Here is a 22,355-nt window from a genome sequence, read left to right as displayed (position 1 = left end):
GACACGCCCCCACAGCGGACACGCCCCCAGCATTTGAGAGCAGAGAATACTGCTCATTTTTTCAAGATTTTGATAGCTTATTTTATTTACTTGGCGGCTTTTTTTTATCATTCAAATTTGGCTGGGTGGCTAATAACACATTTTTCTGTGGTGTGACAAACTCAGAACACATACTTAATTTTGACTTTACAGGGACTTTAATGTTTTACCCTTCTTGATGCTTAGAAAGGGAACAGTTATTAACATCAATTGTTTTGTTTATTTATTAATGGAACATTACATCATCAATTTGCTAGTTTCGCTGCACAGACGACAAAACCCGAAGGTGCTGTTGAAGATTGTCAGCCGATCGCACCAGAAAATGAAGATCATGAAGCTCGTCTTTAATCAGCTAAATTATTGTATTGTGAATAATTCACGAAATTGAGATGGCTGACACTGATACCCATAGCAACGAAATACATTTTTCAAAACAGATCCATAGGCCTACATTGAATAGCTCTTAACATTTTGTTGACTTGGCTACAAAAATTATACACTAACTAAATAGTATTGCTTTCAATATAAAAAACAATGAAATTATAACCCTATTATACATTTCAAGGTTTAAATAAAGAGTCAGGACAGTTTGTTTATTTATTTAAAACAGGGTTGGATCGAGTGTTTTTCCCTTTGCAAAGAAAAATGAGAAATATAGAATCTAATTCTTCCGACATTTTAAATTTGTATTGCCAAAGAAATTTCAGCTTTGCTGTGTAGGCTACAATTAAATCAGTACATAATGAAAATAGTAGAAAGCAACATAAATTAAGAACAGGCGGTTTTCTTTGCCTCTCTCTCGCAGACGCGCTGGATCTCAAGTTTCTTTTGTCTCCCGCACTGCACGCGCTGGGTCTCGATATTAAATGTTTTTCAGGATAGAAACGCATCATATAGCTAATAAAACTGTATGTCGCTGCGTGTCACCAATGACAAAAAAAACAACAACTGTAAATTATTATTATTTAGCATTTGTTGCTTAAAAGAAACAGAATGCCTTGTTGAATTCACCCTACAATAAAACGAGGTTGCTCGATCGTGAATAAAAGAGCTCTGTCTGCTGCTCACTCACATTCGTTTAGTTGGCATGAACGCGTTTCGTCAACAGTTCAACAGTTAATGCCATATTGTTGACCATCATACACACTGCTCAAACATTCTACAACTCTACAAACCAGTTGAAACAACTGGATTGAACACTTAAAAAAAAAGAAAACCTTTAAATACAGCTAATTTAATAAGATATAGGGTCTACATTTGTACACACCGCCAGATTTATCCTGAAAGGAACTTTGCCTGCTCTTTAATATAAAAGTGTATCATCAGGCTGGCTATCCAACACTCTCCATATGAAAGAGAAGCGATTAACAGCTTGTGCTGCACCCCCACCATAAGCACTGAACTCTCCCTCCAACCCCCCACAGGCTCTCTGAGGAGCGTCTGAGACAAAGAGTTGATATTAAAGTGTTGATAATGAAGGAATTAAATCATTTAGGCTACATGTAGTAATATTTCTGTCATAAAAGTTTATCAAAATTATTTCAATGACTAAAGAATTAAAACGCTATTTCGGTTTAGGCCAGCTTTTATGGTGGCAAATCAATGGCAATAATAACCGAGCGCACAACTGAAGCATGACATCTCCTCTGCACGCAATACAAGCCATCGCGCGCGAGACATCACTTAATTTGTTTTATTTATTGTGGTTTATTAATGTGTAATGTGATTTAATGCATTGTTAATATAGAATAGATTCTTCCCAGATACTTTATTAACAGGAAGTCTTACTAGTGATTGCATTGTGTTGTTAAGAGATATTTACAGACTGTAATGATGCATATTATTAGCATTGCAAATGTACCCACATTTTTATACATTTTTACGTAATATAAGTGGTTCATTATGTTTTCTATTAAATGTAAAAGGGGTTCTGGCTTCTCAAGTTAAGATACAGTACACAGCATGAATTATAGCTTACAAATGCCTTTTCAGAATTTGCTACAGAATACAGAGGAACAAAATGAAACCCAGCAAATTATTAAACCCAGCTTAAACCCAGCAAATTAGATATTAAAATATTATATTTAAACAAATCAACCCCCCACGAGGGCCGGTAGATTTTTTGGTCCCACTCGCCCCTGTTAGCATCATTGCACCTCATTTATTTTCACTGACTGCGAGATAGGCCTATTTTAACTTTTGATTCATAAAATGTTCTGCTCTAAAAGTTTGTTATAATCTGTTTAAAATTTACTTTTACATAATTACGTTTTGCTTTCGTTCAATTTAACCAAATCTGTTGTAGCCTATAGGCTATTTAAAAAAAGTTGTATTATTTTTTTCTGTTATAAAAGTTTGTTATATTCTGTTTCGTTTGTTATATAATAGTTATATAAAAGTTCACTGTTCGTACAAATAAAAGTCTATATGTATACTATATGTATACTATGTCAACTATAAATTGTATGATCGTTTGATTAAATAACATTAACCAAATTGTCTTTCTTTAATTAATAATACAATTATTACTTAAACATGCAGTTTCAACTCCACCAAATCTTTGTTTGTTTAATTATTGTACAGCAAATGTCAATAGCTCTTGTTTTGATTTGTCATGTTTGTTGTTGGCTTATTTGGAAATTACCATAGTTGTAGTGTTTCATCCTTACTGTTAATTGACATTAGCCCCACTTAGTTTCAAAATGCGGCAATTGCTGCTGTTTTGCTAAATGTCCCTTTGCTCCACCTGGCGGTCATTTCGCGAACGACTTTGAAATGCCACTGGTTTATTACGCGGCGGTAATAAGCATTCTGGTAGAGTACCTTCTGTATGTGCTGCTATTCTGGAGTATACCTTGATAATTGAAATGCACAATTTTATTTTTGTGCACACTTCTCATCAAAATTCTAGATAACCTTTTAGTGAAATAGTTTTCTGAACACAGTTGTTTTCCATCAAGCCCAGATTCACTGCATCTCTCTGTAGCAGGTCTATGAGTCTCCAGATGTTCACAAACATGCAGTTTTACAAGCCAGTTTTCTCTGTGCTGACATTTCTCACTTCTCCTGCTTAAAAGCCAGAAAGATCTTAATTTCACACTCTGTGTTCACACTGAAAACCATGATCTAGTGAGCTTTTGCCCCTCTGCTCGAGAGACGTTTCTATTCTTATGAGTTTGCTTTAGGACTGATGTCGCTCTAGTTTCTTTAAAATGTATATTCATTTGTGTATTTTAGTGTTCAAAGAAAAATAAAAAAATGTATTGTATCAATCTTTTTTGTAATGCAACAGACATTTATTTGAGAGCTGAATTGACTGTTCTGCAGGTTTTTGAGTCCTGCTGCAGAGGAAGCCTGTCAGTATGTGAATAGAGCTGTGGGTGAAAACCCGTTACTCCAGAGAAAGCTGAATCTGAGAGGACATGAACTAGGAAACACACGAGTGAATCAGATCGCTGCTCTACTGCAGGATAAACACTGTCGACTCAACACACTGACGTGAGTATTGCTCATTTATTTATAATATTACTTTACTTTTAGTTGCAATGTTAGCTGATAATAATATTTCCTCACTTGTTTGAGTCAGAGCAGTTTTTTCCTCAGCATCACACAGAGCCACAACAATTTAAAGTAATAAAATTAAACAGCAAATTAAAAATACACAATTAAAACGTGATATCAAGCTTTAAATATTTGGTTAAGACAGACAGTTGGATCATGGGTCAATAATTATTTCAGTTTCTGTAGAGGCAGAACAATGTTTTTTGTGACATCAGAATCAGAAATATTCATAACTGCTTTCAATTCAATGTTTGTTTTTCCCAAAATGTAAAATTTCTAATTTTAGTGCAGCATATACTGTAACTTGTAAAAATTGAACAAGTGCATTTTAAAAGTCTGTGATCAGTATCTGCCTGTAATAAGATCCACTGAACGCTAGTGATGGGCGCTTTCGAAACACGCTTCATGAAGATACGAAACCTTTCTGAATCTTTTGTTTTGAATCAGTGGTTCGGAGCGTGTATCAAACTGCCAAAGTCACATGATTTCAGGAAACGAGGATTAGTTACGTCATAACTGTTTCAAAACATTTGGAAATGTCAGTGGTTCACCGCTGGGGGAAGATGATCTCTGTGAACCCATGAATCATGCAGATTTACTGAGATTGAACAAGTGTCTGTGGGTTTAACCTGATCTCTGATCAGTTTTATACATTTGTAGATGTTTTAATTAGAATTAGATTTAATTAATATTTGTATAATTAAAAGGAATAATAGTAGTTAATAGTCTCTTATTGGCCTGTTTAGCTGAGCCATCCAAAGAAAACAAGCACTGGAAATTGATAAAAGAGCACATATTATACAGACACTTGATATTTAATCATATTAGATTATTAGATAATTGCATTTGATAGATTGTACTTTCAATAAAACATTTGTAATGGGTTTGTAGAAGGTGTTTTTATGCAGTTTTTGGCCAGTGTGTGTCGTTTCGAAACTACACGCTTGCACGCTTAGACTAACGCTTCAAAACAGTGAATCATTTTGAGAAGAAATTGGTTTAACTGATTTGAAGCTTTGAAAAGCTTTGTTTCTCCCATCACTACTGAACGCAAGTGCAGCTTTATTCAAATAAACGTGAACAAAACTACAAAAACAAAGACTTGACTGAGAAACATGAACGTCACCAACAGCAGTTACAGGGAACACAGCCAGACAGAGGACAATGGTCACATGAAGGCAGAGCCGTACGCAGGCTTTTATAAAAACTGAGGTCCCAAAATTGATGTTGCTAGGGGGGTTCGGGGGAAATTTAGATTTTCCTGATCTTCACATGTGCAATTTAAGGTGTTTGAAGGACAACACAATTGGATATCAATAGCTTTAAAAGCATGTCAGTGGGCAGTAGCATAAATTATTTGTCAAGCAGAAAACAGATTCTTAAACATGAGAATCAGGTTAAATGTTGCAATGATGATCCACACTACAAAATTGAAATGCAGAAATGTTATGCTTATTGTTGACGAACACAATCACTTATTCCAAACAGGAATGAGAAATGATTCAATGATAATTTTGCTTAGATGTTAAATTTCAGTCAAATGCCAATGCAATCCTTCTGTGTCCAGAGGCATATGAGCAATATGTATGAGCATCAAAGATCAGTTTCAGCAACTTGTTTATTTCCTGAATTAATCAATGTTTTTGGACTAATCAGTTCAATTAATGGTGTAATTGCTCACTCATAAAGACAGTCACGTGTCGCCCCCTACTGGCTTACAGATGCAAGTTGCACAAACACAGACAAGTGGAGTAATACAGTGACAAGTCCCAGTGCTGATACTGGTGAAATATTCAAACACATTCGAAGTATACAAATGTATATTTATACAATAATACTATTATGGAAATATATTTAATAGGGCCTTGTGTATGAAGGTATTATGATGTCGTAAAGAATCGCATGCGCAGGATAAGATTTGTAAAAGTGTAAATCGCCTTTCAACTGTAAGAAAAAAACATTTCCAGCATTTTAATCGTATTCGTAAGTGTAATTCATGTATTTTGCAGCTCCAGCTTCATGTTTATGCAAAATAAATAGGATCTAAATAGGAAATAGCGACAGGTTTGGATAAATAAAGGCCGGTCTCAAATAGAGGCCTGGTCTGTTTTTTAGTTTCGGGTTGTATTTAATCTTCTAAAACCCGTCAGATCGTCTGTTTAAGCCAGTTCGGTATGGTGCAGATTGCGCACACAAGAGAGCCCTGCGCATCTGGGCGGAGCTGTTAGCGCAAGCGAGGCAGGAGGAGTTAGCGGAGGCCGGAGAGGGAGAAGTGGAGGAGAGCGACGAGGAGGAGGAATTCACCAATGAACTTGTAGTTGAGGATCACGGTACTGACTGACAGAACTAGTGTGACTGGGTTTTAAAACAGACTATTGGAAACTAAATGCTGCTGTAGCTCTTCAATAAGATGATCATCATAGATGTGAACTATTGTTATTTCTCTGTCTTCAGTCTGAATAGATGCAGTATTACAGAGAAACAGAGTCTCATCCTGACTTCAGCTCTGAAATCAAACCCGTCACACCTGAGAGAGCTGGACCTGAGCAGGACTAAACTAGGAGACTCTGGAGTGAAAAACCTCAGTGATCTACTGATGAACCCACAATTCAAGCTGGAGAAACTACAGTTAGTGTCATTATACTGTACAGCAATTACAGTGTGACTGAAGTTTATTTATTTGAAGACAGCAGGGCTTATGTTTCATTGGTTATAGCAGTGCACTTTCTGTTTTTTTTTTAAACTAAAACACTTTATTCTTAATATCTCACAGTGAGTCTGAGTTCACATTATATCTGTGTAAAATTCTTCACATTCATGATTTGTTTGTAAGATAATCTCTCTTCCTCTGTTTGTGTCTTTCTAGTCTACAGTGCTGGGTTTCCCTATTGCTCACATTTGTATGTGTTCGGTTTATCTACTCTGTGTAATTATTATGTGGCTTAGTAAATATCACAGTAATATTTAACTTTATTAACTTAATAAAATCTCTGAATATCATTTATTTGATTGTTTGAGTTAAACATACAAAAATAATTGATCCAACAGTTCATTTCATCTAAAATTTACAGTTATATATTTTTTTTCACTATAAGAATTTACTATTTGACTAACCAATTATTTATTTAAAGCTGCAGTTGTTCAAAACTCTCTGCTTGCCGTAGCTCGATTCAAAGCGGTAAGCTTGTAATAATGTTTTTAATTCCAGTGGTACTGGTGGATTTCAGCGGGAGATTCGAGCATGTCTTTGCGTCATTACGTCACATCTGTACACACACACATCTGTACACACACACATCTACACCCACACATCTGTCCACACACACACATCTGTACACACAAATCTGTCCACACACAACTGTACACACACACATCTGTACACACACACATCTACACCCACACATCTGTCCACACACACACATCTGTACACACAAATCTGTCCACACACAACTGTACACACACACATCTGTACACACACACATCTGTACACACACACATCTGCACACACACATCTGTACACACACATCTGTACACACACATCTGTACACACACATCTGTACACACACATCTGTACACACACATCTGCACGCACACACATCTGCACGCACACACATCTGCACGCACACACATCTGCACACACACATCTGCACACACACATCTGCACACACACATCTGCACACACACATCTGCACACACACATCTGTACACACACATCTGTACACACACATCTGCACGCACACATCTGTACACACACATCTGTACACACACATCTGCACGCACACATCTGTACACACACATCTGTACACACACATCTGTACACACACATCGGTACACACACATCTGCACACACACACATCTGCACACACACATCTGCACACACACATCTGTCCACACACATCTGTCCACACACATCTGTACACACACATCTGCACACACACACATCTTCACACACACATCTGCACACACACATCTGCACACACACATCTGCACACACATCTGTACACACACACACATCTGTACACACACATCTGTACACACACATCTGCACGCACACACATCTGCACACACATCTGCACACACACATCTGCACACACACACATCTGCACACACACATCTGCACACACACATCTGCACACACACATCTGTACACACACATCTGTACACACACATCTGCACGCACACATCTGTACACACACATCTGTACACACACATCTGTACACACACATCTGTACACACACATCGGTACACACACATCTGCACACACACATCTGCACACACACATCTGTCCACACACATCTGTACACACACATCTGTACACACACATCTGTACACACACATCTGCACACACACACATCTTCACACACACATCTGCACACACACATCTGCACACACACATCTGCACACACACATCTGTACACACACACATCTGTACACACACATCTGTACACACACATCTACACACACACATCTGTACACACACATCTGTACACACATCTGTACACACACATCTGCACGCACACACATCTGCACGCACACACATCTGCACATACACATCTGCACACACACATCTGCACACACACATATGTACACACACATCTGCACACACACACATCTGCACACACACATCTGCACACACACATCTGTACAAACACATCTGCACGCACACATCTGCACGCACACATCTGTACACACACATCTGTACACACACATCTGTACACACACATCGGTACACACACATCTGCACACACACACATCTGCACACACACATCTGCACACACACATCTGTCCACACACATCTGTCCACACACATCTGTACACACACATCTGCACACACACACATCTTCACACACACATCTGCACACACACATCTGCACACACACATCTGTACACACACACATTTGTACACACATCTGTACACACACATCTGCACACACACATCTGCACACACACATCTGTACACACACACATCTGTACACACACATCTGCACACACACATCTGTACACTCACATCTGTACACACACATCTGCACGCACACACATCTGCACGCACACACATCTGCACATACACATCTGCACACACAAATCTGCACACACACATCTGTACACACACATCTGCACACACACATCTGTACACACACATCTGCACACACACACATCTGCACACACACATCTGTACACACACATCTGTACACACACATCTGCACGCACACACATCTGCACGCACACACATCTGTACACACACATCTGTACACACACATCTGTACACACACATCTGCACACACACATCTGCACACACACATCTGCACACACACATCTGCACACACACATCTGCACACACACATCTGCACGCACACATCTGTACACACACATCTGTACACACACATCTGTACACACACATCTGTACACACACATCTGCACACACACATCTGCACACACACATCTGCACACACACATCTGCACACACATCTGTCCACACACATCTGTACACACACATCTGCACACACACACATCTTCACACACACATCTGTACACACACACATCTGTACACACATCTGCACACACACATCTGCACACACACATCTGTACACACACATCTGCACACACACATCTGTACACACACATCTGTACACACACACATCTGTACACACACATCTGCACACACACATCTGTACACACACATCTGTACACACACATCTGCACGCACACACATCTGCACACACATCTGCACATACACATCTGCACACACACATCTGCACACACACATCTGTACACACACACATCTGTACACACACATCTGCACACACACACACACACATCTCCACACACACATCTGTACACACACATCTGAACACACACATCTGCACACACACACACACATCTGCACACACACATCTGTACACACACATCTGCACAAACACACATCTGCACACACACATCTGTACACACACATCTGTACACACACATCTGCACACACACATCTGTACACACACATATGTACACACACATCTGTACACACACATCTGCACACACACATCTGCACACACACATCTGCACACACATCTGTCCACACACATCTGTACACACACATCTGCACACACACACATCTTCACACACACATCTGCACACACACATCTGTACACACACACATCTGTACACACACATCTGCACACACACATCTGTACACACACATCTGTACACACACATCTGCACACACACATCTGTACACACACATCTGTACACACACATCGGTACACACACATCTGCACACACACACATCTGCACACACACATCTGCACACACACATCTGCACACACACATCTGTCCACACACATCTGTCCACACACATCTGTACACACACATCTGCACACACACACACACACACATCTTCACACACACATCTGCACACACACATCTGCACACACACATCTGCACACACACATCTGTACACACACATCTGCACACACACATCTGTACACACACATCTGTACACACACATCTGTACACACACATCTGTACACACACATCTGTACACACACATCTGTACACACACATCTGTACACACACATCGGTACACACACATCTGCACACACACACATCTGCACACACACATCTGCACACACACATCTGTCCACACACATCTGTCCACACACATCTGTACACACACATCTGCACACACACACATCTTCACACACACATCTGCACACACACATCTGCACACACACATCTGCACACACATCTGTACACACACACACATCTGTACACACACATCTGTACACACACATCTGCACGCACACACATCTGCACACACACATCTGCACACACACATCTGCACACACACATCTGCACACACACATCTGCACACACACATCTGCACACACACATCTGTACACACACATCTGCACACACACATCTGTACACACACATCTGTACACACACATCTGTACACACACATCTGTACACACACATCTGCACACACACATCTGCACACACACATCTGCACACACACATCTGTCCACACACATCTGTACACACACATCTGTACACACACATCTGTACACACACATCTGCACACACACACATCTTCACACACACATCTGCACACACACATCTGCACACACACATCTGCACACACACATCTGTACACACACACATCTGTACACACACATCTGTACACACACATCTACACACACACATCTGTACACACACATCTGTACACACATCTGTACACACACATCTGCACGCACACACATCTGCACGCACACACATCTGCACATACACATCTGCACACACACATCTGCACACACACATATGTACACACACATCTGCACACACACACATCTGCACACACACATCTGCACACACACATCTGTACAAACACATCTGCACGCACACATCTGCACGCACACATCTGTACGCACACATCTGTACACACACATCTGTACACACACATCTGTACACACACATCGGTACACACACATCTGCACACACACACATCTGCACACACACATCTGCACACACACATCTGTCCACACACATCTGTCCACACACATCTGTACACACACATCTGCACACACACACATCTTCACACACACATCTGCACACACACATCTGCACACACACATCTGCACACACACATCTGTACACACACACATTTGTACACACATCTGTACACACACATCTGCACACACACATCTGCACACACACATCTGTACACACACACATCTGTACACACACATCTGCACACACACATCTGTACACTCACATCTGTACACACACATCTGCACGCACACACATCTGCACATACACATCTGCACACACAAATCTGCACACACACATCTGTACACACACATCTGCACACACACATCTGTACACACACATCTGCACACACACACATCTGCACACACACATCTGTACACACACATCTGTACACACACATCTGCACGCACACACATCTGCACGCACACACATCTGTACACACACATCTGTACACACACATCTGTACACACACATCTGCACACACACATCTGCACACACACATCTGCACACACACATCTGCACACACACATCTGCACACACACATCTGCACGCACACATCTGTACGCACACATCTGTACACACACATCTGTACACACACATCTGTACACACACATCTGTACACACACATCGGTACACACACATCGGTACACACACATCTGCACACACACATCTGCACACACACATCTGCACACACATCTGTCCACACACATCTGTACACACACATCTGCACACACACACATCTTCACACACACATCTGTACACACACACATCTGTACACACACATCTGCACACACACATCTGCACACACACATCTGTACACACACATCTGCACACACACATCTGTACACACACATCTGTACACACACACATCTGTACACACACATCTGCACACACACATCTGTACACACACATCTGTACACACACATCTGCACGCACACACATCTGCACACACATCTGCACATACACATCTGCACACACACATCTGTACACACACACATCTGTACACACACATCTGCACACACACACACACACATCTCCACACACACATCTGTACACACACATCTGAACACACACATCTGCACACACACACACACATCTGCACACACACATCTGTACACACACATCTGCACAAACACACATCTGCACACACACATCTGTACACACACATCTGCACACACACATCTGCACACACACATCTGTACACACACATATGTACACACACATCTGTACACACACATCTGCACACACACATCTGCACACACACATCTGCACACACATCTGTCCACACACATCTGTACACACACATCTGCACACACACACATCTTCACACACACATCTGCACACACACATCTGTACACACACACATCTGTACACACACATCTGCACACACACATCTGTACACACACATCTGTACACACACATCTGCACACACACATCTGTACACACACATCTGTACACACACATCGGTACACACACATCTGCACACACACACATCTGCACACACACATCTGCACACACACATCTGCACACACACATCTGTCCACACACATCTGTCCACACACATCTGTACACACACATCTGCACACACACACACACATCTTCACACACACATCTGCACACACACATCTGCACACACACATCTGCACACACACATCTGTACACACACATCTGCACACACACATCTGTACACACACATCTGTACACACACATCTGTACACACACATCTGTACACACACATCTGTACACACACATCTGCACACACACATCTGTACACACACATCTGTACACACACATCTGCACGCACACACATCTGCACGCACACACATCTGCACACACATCTGCACATACACATCTGCACACACACATCTGTACACACACATCTGTACACACACATCTGCACACACACACATCTGCACACACACATCTGAACACACACATCTGAACACACACATCTGCACACACACACACATCTGCACACACACATCTGTACACACACATCTGCACAAACACACATCTGTACACACACATCTGTACACACACATCTGCACACACACATCTGTACACACACATATGTACACACACATCTGTACACACACATCTGCACACACACACACACACACATCTTCACACACACATCTGCACACACACATCTGTACACACACACATCTGTACACTCACATCTGCACACACACATCGGTTCACACACATCTGTACACACACATCTGCACACACACATTTGCACACACATCTGCACACACACATCTGCACACACACATCTGAACACACACATCTGAACACACACATCTGCACACGCACATCTGAACACGCACATCTGCACAGGCACATCTGCACACACACATCTGCACACACACATCTGCACACACACATCTGTACACACACATCTGTACACACATCTGTACACACACATCTGTACACACACATCTGCACACACACACATCTGCACACACACACATCTGCACACACACACATCTGTACACACACATCTGTACACACACATCTGCACACACACATCTGAACACACACATCTGAACACACACATCTTAACACACACATCTTAACACACACATCTGTACACACACATCTGTACACACACATCTGCACACACACATCTGTACACACACATCTGTACACACACACATCTGTACACACACATCTGCACACACACATCTGTACACACACATCTGTACACACACATCTGCACGCACACACATCTGCACACACATCTGCACATACACATCTGCACACACACATCTGTACACACACACATCTGTACACACACATCTGCACACACACACACACACATCTCCACACACACATCTGTACACACACATCTGAACACACACATCTGCACACACACACATCTGCACACACACATCTGTACACACACATCTGCACAAACACACATCTGCACACACACATCTGTACACACACATCTGTACACACACATCTGCACACACACATCTGTACACACACATATGTACACACACATCTGTACACACACATCTGCACACACACACACAAACATCTTCACACACACATCTGCACACACACATCTGTACACACACACACATATGTACACACACATCTGCACACACACATCGGTCCACACACATCTGTACACACACATCTGCACACACACATTTGCACACACACATCTGCACGCACACATCTGCATGCACACATCTGTACACACACATCTGTACACACACATCTGTACACACACATCGGTACACACACATCTGCACACACACACATCTGCACACACACATCTGCACACACACATCTGCACACACACATCTGTCCACACACATCTGTCCACACACATCTGTACACACACATCTGCACACACACACACACATCTTCACACACACATCTGCACACACACATCTGCACACACACATCTGCACACACACATCTGTACACACACATCTGCACACACACATCTGTACACACACATCTGTACACACACATCTGTACACACACATCTGTACACACACATCTGCACACACACATCTGTACACACACATCTGTACACACACATCTGCACGCACACACATCTGCACGCACACACATCTGCACACACATCTGCACATACACATCTGCACATACACATCTGCACATACACATCTGCACATACACATCTGCACACACACATCTGTACACACACATCTGCACACACACACATCTGCACACACACATCTGAACACACACATCTGAACACACACATCTGCACACACACACACATCTGCACACACACATCTGTACACACACATCTGCACAAACACACATCTGTACACACACATCTGTACACACACATCTGCACACACACATCTGCACACACACATATGTACACACACATCTGTACACACACATCTGCACACACACACACACACGCACATCTTCACACACACATCTGCACACACACATCTGTACACACACACATCTGTACACTCACATCTGCACACACACATCGGTTCACACACATCTGTACACACACATCTGCACACACACATTTGCACACACATCTGCACACACACATCTGCACACACACATCTGAACACACACATCTGAACACACACATCTGCACACGCACATCTGAACACGCACATCTGCACAGGCACATCTGCACACACACATCTGCACACACACATCTGCACACACACATCTGTACACACACATCTGTACACACACATCTGTACACACACATCTGCACACACACACATCTGCACACACACACATCTGCACACACACACATCTGTACACACACATCTGCACACACACATCTGAACACACACATCTGAACACACACATCTGAACACGCACATCTGTACACGCACATCTGCACACACACATCTGCACACACACATCTGCACACACACACATCTGCACACACACACATCTGCACACACACATCTGCACACACACATCTGCACACACACACATCTGCACACACACACATCTGCACACACACACATCTGTACACACACACACACACACATCTGTACACACATCTGTCCACATAAAGAAGAGTCTCGGCTAGTCGGCTATATTGCGTGTGAGGATGCTGGAGGTGGAGATTTATAGCCTTTTCTCACAGCACTTGATATAATTAAACTTATCAATTTGATGACGGATCCAGAAAGGTTCAAACGACGATCACCAGTGACAACAGATTCACCCGCTGTAACATGCAGAAGACTTCGTTCGGACTTCGGAGCGGCGACAGAGAGAACGAGACTGCAGCCGGACCCATGCGAAAACAAGGATAATATCTGAAGGACATTACATGTAGTCACGCAATGCTTGCTTACGCTGTTAACATTAACAATTTGAGAACAAAGTATAATTTGCACGGTTTTGCGTGATATGATAACTTATAAGCGATTGTTAGATTTAATCAGCGCGATTTACTGCAATGTCAGAACCAGAACAAAAGTGGATGTTTCTTACTAGTGCAGACATTTTCCGGTGAATATGATTATGTTGGTCATACTTCCAAAAAGAATAATCTGTGATTCTGAATGCCAGTATCGACACCGGCGGTGACTGACACACACACTCTCCTCAAACACTGTGTTCATCCGCGCTGTGCCGTGTCGAGGGTGTTGAAGTACAACTCACGTAAAGTGGATAATTCTGCTAATGACTGCAATTGCAGATTTCGAACAGAGATGGCGACAAAGAGGAAAAACGCTGGACTGCAGCTTTAAGATATTTGTGAAATTTCTATCAAAATATTTGAGAATGGAGAATTAAACTGATATGTTTCAAGAACCACAAATATTACTTAATTCAAATCAGTATTATTAATATATTTAACACACTCTTGAGAGATTGAGCAGATTTACTCAGTTAAAACAATGCCCCCCATTTACATTTACTCCGTTTATACAGTGTATTGTAATTTATTTCACTGCTTTAAAATTGAATCAATATTTTTGAGTGTAAAAATGTTTCACCAAAAAAAATTAGTAAATCATATAAAACTTTTTAGAGTGTAGATAGTAATTGTTTAATTCCCAGCATCTGATTCAATGTACTGATTGTGTACACGCAGAAATCTGCCTTTACAACAGAGAATAAAGAAGAGAGACGTCAAATAAATAGTTAAAGATGAAAGAGAAGAAACAGTGTCTTCCAGCGCACAGAACTAGTGTGACTGGGTTTTAAAACAGACTATTGGAAACTAAATGCTGCTGTAGCTCTTCAATAAGATGATCATCATAGATGTGAACTATTGTTATTTCTCTATCTTCAGTCTGAGTTATTGCAGTATTCCAGAGAAACAGAGTCTCATCCTGACTTCAGCTCTGAAATCAAACCCGTCACACCTGAGAGAGCTGAACCTGAGCTGGAATAATCTAGGAGACTCTGGAGTGAAAAACCTCAGTGATCTACTGATGAACCCACAATTCAAGCTGGAGAAACTACAGTTAGTGTCATTATACTGTACAGCAATTACAGTGTGACTGAAGTTTATTTATTTGAAGACAGCAGGGCTTATGTTTCATTGTTTATAGCAGTGCACTTTCTGGGTTTCCCTATTGCTCACATTTTTATGTGTTTTTTATGTAGATAGTAATTGTTTAATTCCCAGCATCTGATACAATGTACTGATTGTGTACATGCAGAAATCTGCCTTTACAACAGAGAATAAAGAAGAGAGACGTCAAATAAATAGTTAAAAATGAAAGAGAAGAAACAGTGTCTTCCAGCGCACAGAACTAGTGTGACTGGGTTTTAAAACAGACTATTGGAAACTAAATGCTGTATTATATTTCTACAAATATTTTCACCTTAGTATTTTGTGATCTGGTGAAATAAAGATGAAGATCTCTCTTCCTCTGTCTGTTTTATTTGCTGATGAAGATGATGTGACTTTACAGAATAAAGAGTCTCTTATTTTCTTTCATTCTCTCTCTCTCTCTCTCTCTCTCTCTCTCTCTCTCTCTCTCTCTCTCTCTCTCTCTCTCTCTCTCTCTCTCTGCTAATGTAGGTTAAGCTGCTGTGATATGACAGATGAAGGTTGTTCTGATGTGACTTCAGCTCTGAAATCAAACCCGTCACACCTGAGAGAGCTTGACCTGAGCGAGAATAAACTAGGAGACTCTGGCGTGAAAAACCTCAGTGATCTACTGATGAACCCACAATTCAAGCTGGAGAAACTACAGTTAGTGTCATTATACTGTACAGCAATTACAGTGTGACTGAAGTTTATTTATTTGAAGACAGCAGGGCTTATGTTTCATTGTTTATAGCAGTGCACTTTCTGGGTTTCCCTATTGCTCACATTTTAATGTTTTTTTTTCAGTGCTGTCAATCGATTAAAAAAATTAACTCGATTAATCACAATTAAAAGCAAAGCTTTTATAGGTTTATATTTAGTTTATATATTTTATAATGTAATCATTTCACAGTTAATCTCCAAATGAATGTAGAGACAACATCATGACAGTATATTTTAAATACTTGTTTAATGGCATCTTTTTATGAATGAAGGTCAGTATCACTGATAAGTCAAAAAATACAAAAATGGTGTGCACATCCCAAACACCCAAACTGGGCTCAGGTGCAGGACAACTAAGTGCCTGATGAAGACCTGAGGGTCGAAACGTTGCCTTTTAATAAATACTTTGGAGCAGTAATTTTTAGTGTCCGGACTTCACACTTCTTTATTTGTCAGTATCACTGATACTAATACAGCTCTATGTCATGAAATTATAATACAGCTAATACAGCTCTATGTCATGACATTATAATACAGCTAATACAGCTCTATGTCATGAAATTATAATACAGCTAATACAGCTCTATGTCTCCATGAAAATGACCCCCCCCCCCCCCATTTTAAACAATTAATTATAGCCATTCAACATTACAGTGTAATTGAAAGCTACCAAATTTTTTTTACATTTATTAGGCTTCAAAAATATAACTTAAAATTTAAGTGAACTTTAAACAATCCTCACATAAACCTTAATTAATGTCATATTTACCTGTGCCCTTCCTACCTGTGTAACATATACAGAACAATATACAGAAATTGAACAAAGTTATCAAACAGTCTGCAATGCATACATTATAGATTAAATATAGACTAATCCTTATCAAAGCTACAAAAGTTCTTTACTCAAGAGCAGTGAGTAATGTTCTCTGTTACCTTTGTTCTTTGATTAACTTTACTGACAGACATGATTATTGGATACTGTCACTTTAAGAACAGCCGCTGCTGATAGAGACGCGGATCTCACACGCGTCTCATTCTCTCACAACTCTTTACGTTCATTTAAAGGTGCTATATGTAACTTTTCTACTAAAATGAATCCTTTTTTATTGCCTGTGTGTGAAGGGGTTGTAATCACACATTACAATGATCCACTTGTCGAGTTTTGCTATTACCTCCGAAGGCCAGTTTTCCTATTTCTATGTGAAGGCTCCGGGTCGGATTTACCGCGAAATCCATCGGATGTGACGTGCATGCGCGCTCCCGAACGGCGATCCAGTAGGGGGCGTCCCCGAGGCCCGCCACTCTAGCGTTCGGGCAAGGGTCCCCTCTGGGACCTCCTCCCCCGAATTTGAGCTCTCTGGGTCTTTGCGTTCCAGAGATACGAGTGATTTACTTCTGAGATCGTGACGTCACCGGCGTCCGCAATTTTGCAGCGCGCCCGATGGTTTTCTGCTAATGTCTCTTATATGGTTATTTTCAGCTCGACTAGATGGTTCCAACGAGCTCGGTGCTCGCCGAATCCGTCAAGTATTCGCCGAGATATTTGCGTAATAGACGGTATTGTCTATGAGTTTGAGCACGAGCGCTCTTGTAAAAATTGGTTGCAATCTGAAACATCACCACTAGAGGCCGCTAAAAGTTCCATAGAGCACCTTTAAGACTTTATTTAACTCATTTCAGACTGTTCTTATGTTATGAGGATACTCGACAAAACGGACATTTGGCATAATTGTGTGTTATTGTTTATTCAAGCGCGAAAGAGAACTATATTCTGGAGCGCTGTCTGTACGCACGATACTGGCACGCGTCTTTCTGTGCACCGTGTGTGTGTGTGTGTCACATAGACAGGTCATTCACAGTCAGGTCATTAAACTTGATTGGTTTAAAAGCATTTGTAAGAATAAGAGCGGCATCATATAATGTAAAGCTAGCCAAAGGATGGAAAAAATTAATGGATGCTGCGTTAAATATTTTAACGTTAAACTGGACAAAAATTAATCGCATGCGTTAACGTTGACAGCCCTAATTTTTGTATCTAGATAGTAGAGTGTAGATTGTAATTGTTTAATTCCCAACATCTGATACAATGTACTGATTGTGTACACACAGAAATCTGCCTTTACAACAGAGAATAAAGAAGAGAGACGTCAAATAAATAGTTAAAAATGAAAGAGAAGAAACAGTGTCTTCCAGCGCACAGAACTAGTGTAACTGGGTTTTAAAACAGACTATTGGAAACTAAATGCTGCTGTAGCTCTTCAATAAGATGATCATCATAGATGTGAACTATTGTTATTTCTCTGTCTTCAGTCTGAGTGAATGCAGTATTGCAGAGAAACAGAGTCTCATCCTGACTTCAGCTCTGAAATCAAACCCGTCACACCTGAGAGAGCTTAACCTGAGCGGGAATAAACTAGGAAACACAGGAGTGAAGCACTTATGTGCCGTACTGAAGGATTCACACTGTAAACTGGAGAGATTGAGGTCAGTCACATTCACATACAAGAATCAAAATGCTTAAAATCACTTCAACTGTTTAAACTAGAACACATTAACATTATATTTGTACAAACATTTTCACCTTAGTATTTTGTGATCTGGTGAAATAAAGATGAAGATCTCTCTTCCTCTGTCTGTTTTATTTGCTGATGAAGATGATGTGACTTTACAGAATAAAGAGTCTCTTATTTTCTTCTCTCTCTCTCTCTCTCTCTCTCTCTCTCTCTCTCTCTCTCTCTCTCTCTCTCTCTCTCTCTCTCTCTCTCTCTCTCTCTCTCTCTCTCTCTGCTAATGTAGGTTAAGCTGGTGTGATATGACAGATGAAGGTTGTTCTGATGTGACTTCAGCTCTGAAATCAAACCCGTCACACCTGAGAGAGCTGGACCTGAGCAGGAATAAACTAGGAGACTCTGGAGTGAAAAACCTCAGTGATCTACTGATGAACCCACAATTCAAGCTGGAGAAACTACAGTTAGTGTCATTATACTGTACAGCAATTACAGTGTGACTGAAGTTTAATTATTTGAAGACAGCAGGGCTTATGTTTCATTGGTGCACTTTCTGGGTTTCCCTATTGCTCACATTTTTATGTGTTTTTTTTTCAGTGCTGTCAATCAATTAAAAAAATTAACTTGATTAATCACAATTAAAAACACAGCTTTTATAGGTTTATATTTAGTTTATATATTTCACTTTCTGGGTTTTATAAACTAAAACACTTTATACTCAATATATGACAGTGAGTCTGAGTTCACATTATATCTGTGTAAAATTCTTCACATTCATGATTTGTTTGTAAGATAATCTCTCTTCCTCTGTTTGTGTCTCTCTAGTCTACAGTACTGTGGCATTACAGATGTTTCTTCTTTAACTCAGTCTTTGACAAACTCAAAAGCACTGCAGTTTTTAAAAGAGCTTGATCTGAGACTCAATAAGATAGGAGACTCAAAGCAGCGGCTCAGAGACGAGCTACGAGACTCAAACTGTGTCCTGAGGTGAGGAAACATCACTGAGATATTAAAGAGATCTTCATTTACCTCTGATATGTGAACAATCCTTTCAAACATTCGTGAAAGGAAATTATCATTAAGATTTATTGCAACAAAGGGTTTGTGTGAGATCAAAATGTGAAGTAATTGAAATGTTGAACACAAAGGAGGAAAGAGAAGAAAAGCTCACTGTCACAGCTTTATACATCAACACCTGCTTTATGAACTGTGTCAGTAGAAGTGAATCATTTCAGTGTGAAAACAGACTTGGTCAGATTGTAGGAAACGCTGCACTCCTGCTAAAATCAGTGCAGTTCCAGCTTCAGCTCACAGCGTCCAGCTCACATGAGCAATGTCTCTGTCTCTAGTGTGTTTTTACTGTGACAAGCAACACGTCACACTACTCTACACTTACTTTACTCTCAGTTATTTACTAAAAGCCTACAAACATGTTTAAACTAGAGAACAAACGGCTTTAACTAAAGGTTTGTGTTTAACTCAAAATAACATTAGTATTTGCTCCCTGTGGTTTATTCCATACACCGTACACTCATTAGTTTCTCCTTTACAGAGACTCAATAGGAGTCGCACCGACACACACACACACACACACATATGAACATGATTCAGGCTTTACATCTATTATATTTAAAAACACAAATATCTATGAAAGATCATGTAAAGTCGGTTATTCATCTGATTACAGGAATTCAATTTAACTTATTTTTACTCAAAAAACAGTAATTTAAATATTATAATTTGTTCTTTGTTCCACTGAACACTGATTGTTTTCTCTTCTGTTCCACTTTACAGAGTAGATGAAGATCGATCACCAAACATCTCTGATAAAGATCGATCACCAAACACTGATGGATGCATTATATCATAGTTTGAAATCATCATGAGAGGAGCAGAAACCATCAGGAGATCCACAGAAGAGTCTCACTGATGTCTATGAGGAGAAATACATGTGTAAATGTGTT

The 22,355-nt window shown here is 40.6% G+C and overlaps 1 protein-coding gene across 1 annotated transcript in view; it reads left to right on the top strand.

Annotated features, from left to right (window-relative positions):
• The first annotated feature begins 6,006 nt into the window (after positions 1 to 6,006).
• Positions 6,007 to 22,355, top strand: part of LOC130100468 (ribonuclease inhibitor-like) — a 669,359-nt gene continuing 653,010 nt past the window's right edge. Inside the window, exons 1-3 of the mRNA XM_056265946.1 lie at positions 6,007 to 6,228; positions 16,916 to 17,089; positions 17,654 to 17,827. Of these exons, the coding sequence (XP_056121921.1) occupies positions 6,011 to 6,228; positions 16,916 to 17,089; positions 17,654 to 17,827 (566 nt within the window). The 5' untranslated portion in view covers positions 6,007 to 6,010. The remainder of the gene's footprint in view (positions 6,229 to 16,915; positions 17,090 to 17,653; positions 17,828 to 22,355) is intronic.

Source organism: Rhinichthys klamathensis, unplaced genomic scaffold (assembly GCF_029890125.1).
Source record: "Rhinichthys klamathensis goyatoka isolate OS25496 unplaced genomic scaffold, OSU_Roscu_1.1 h1tg000011l_1, whole genome shotgun sequence".
Lineage (NCBI taxonomy): Eukaryota > Metazoa > Chordata > Actinopteri > Cypriniformes > Leuciscidae > Rhinichthys > Rhinichthys klamathensis.
Note: the sequence above shows the minus strand (reverse complement) of the source record. Positions and strands in the feature narration are given on the sequence as shown.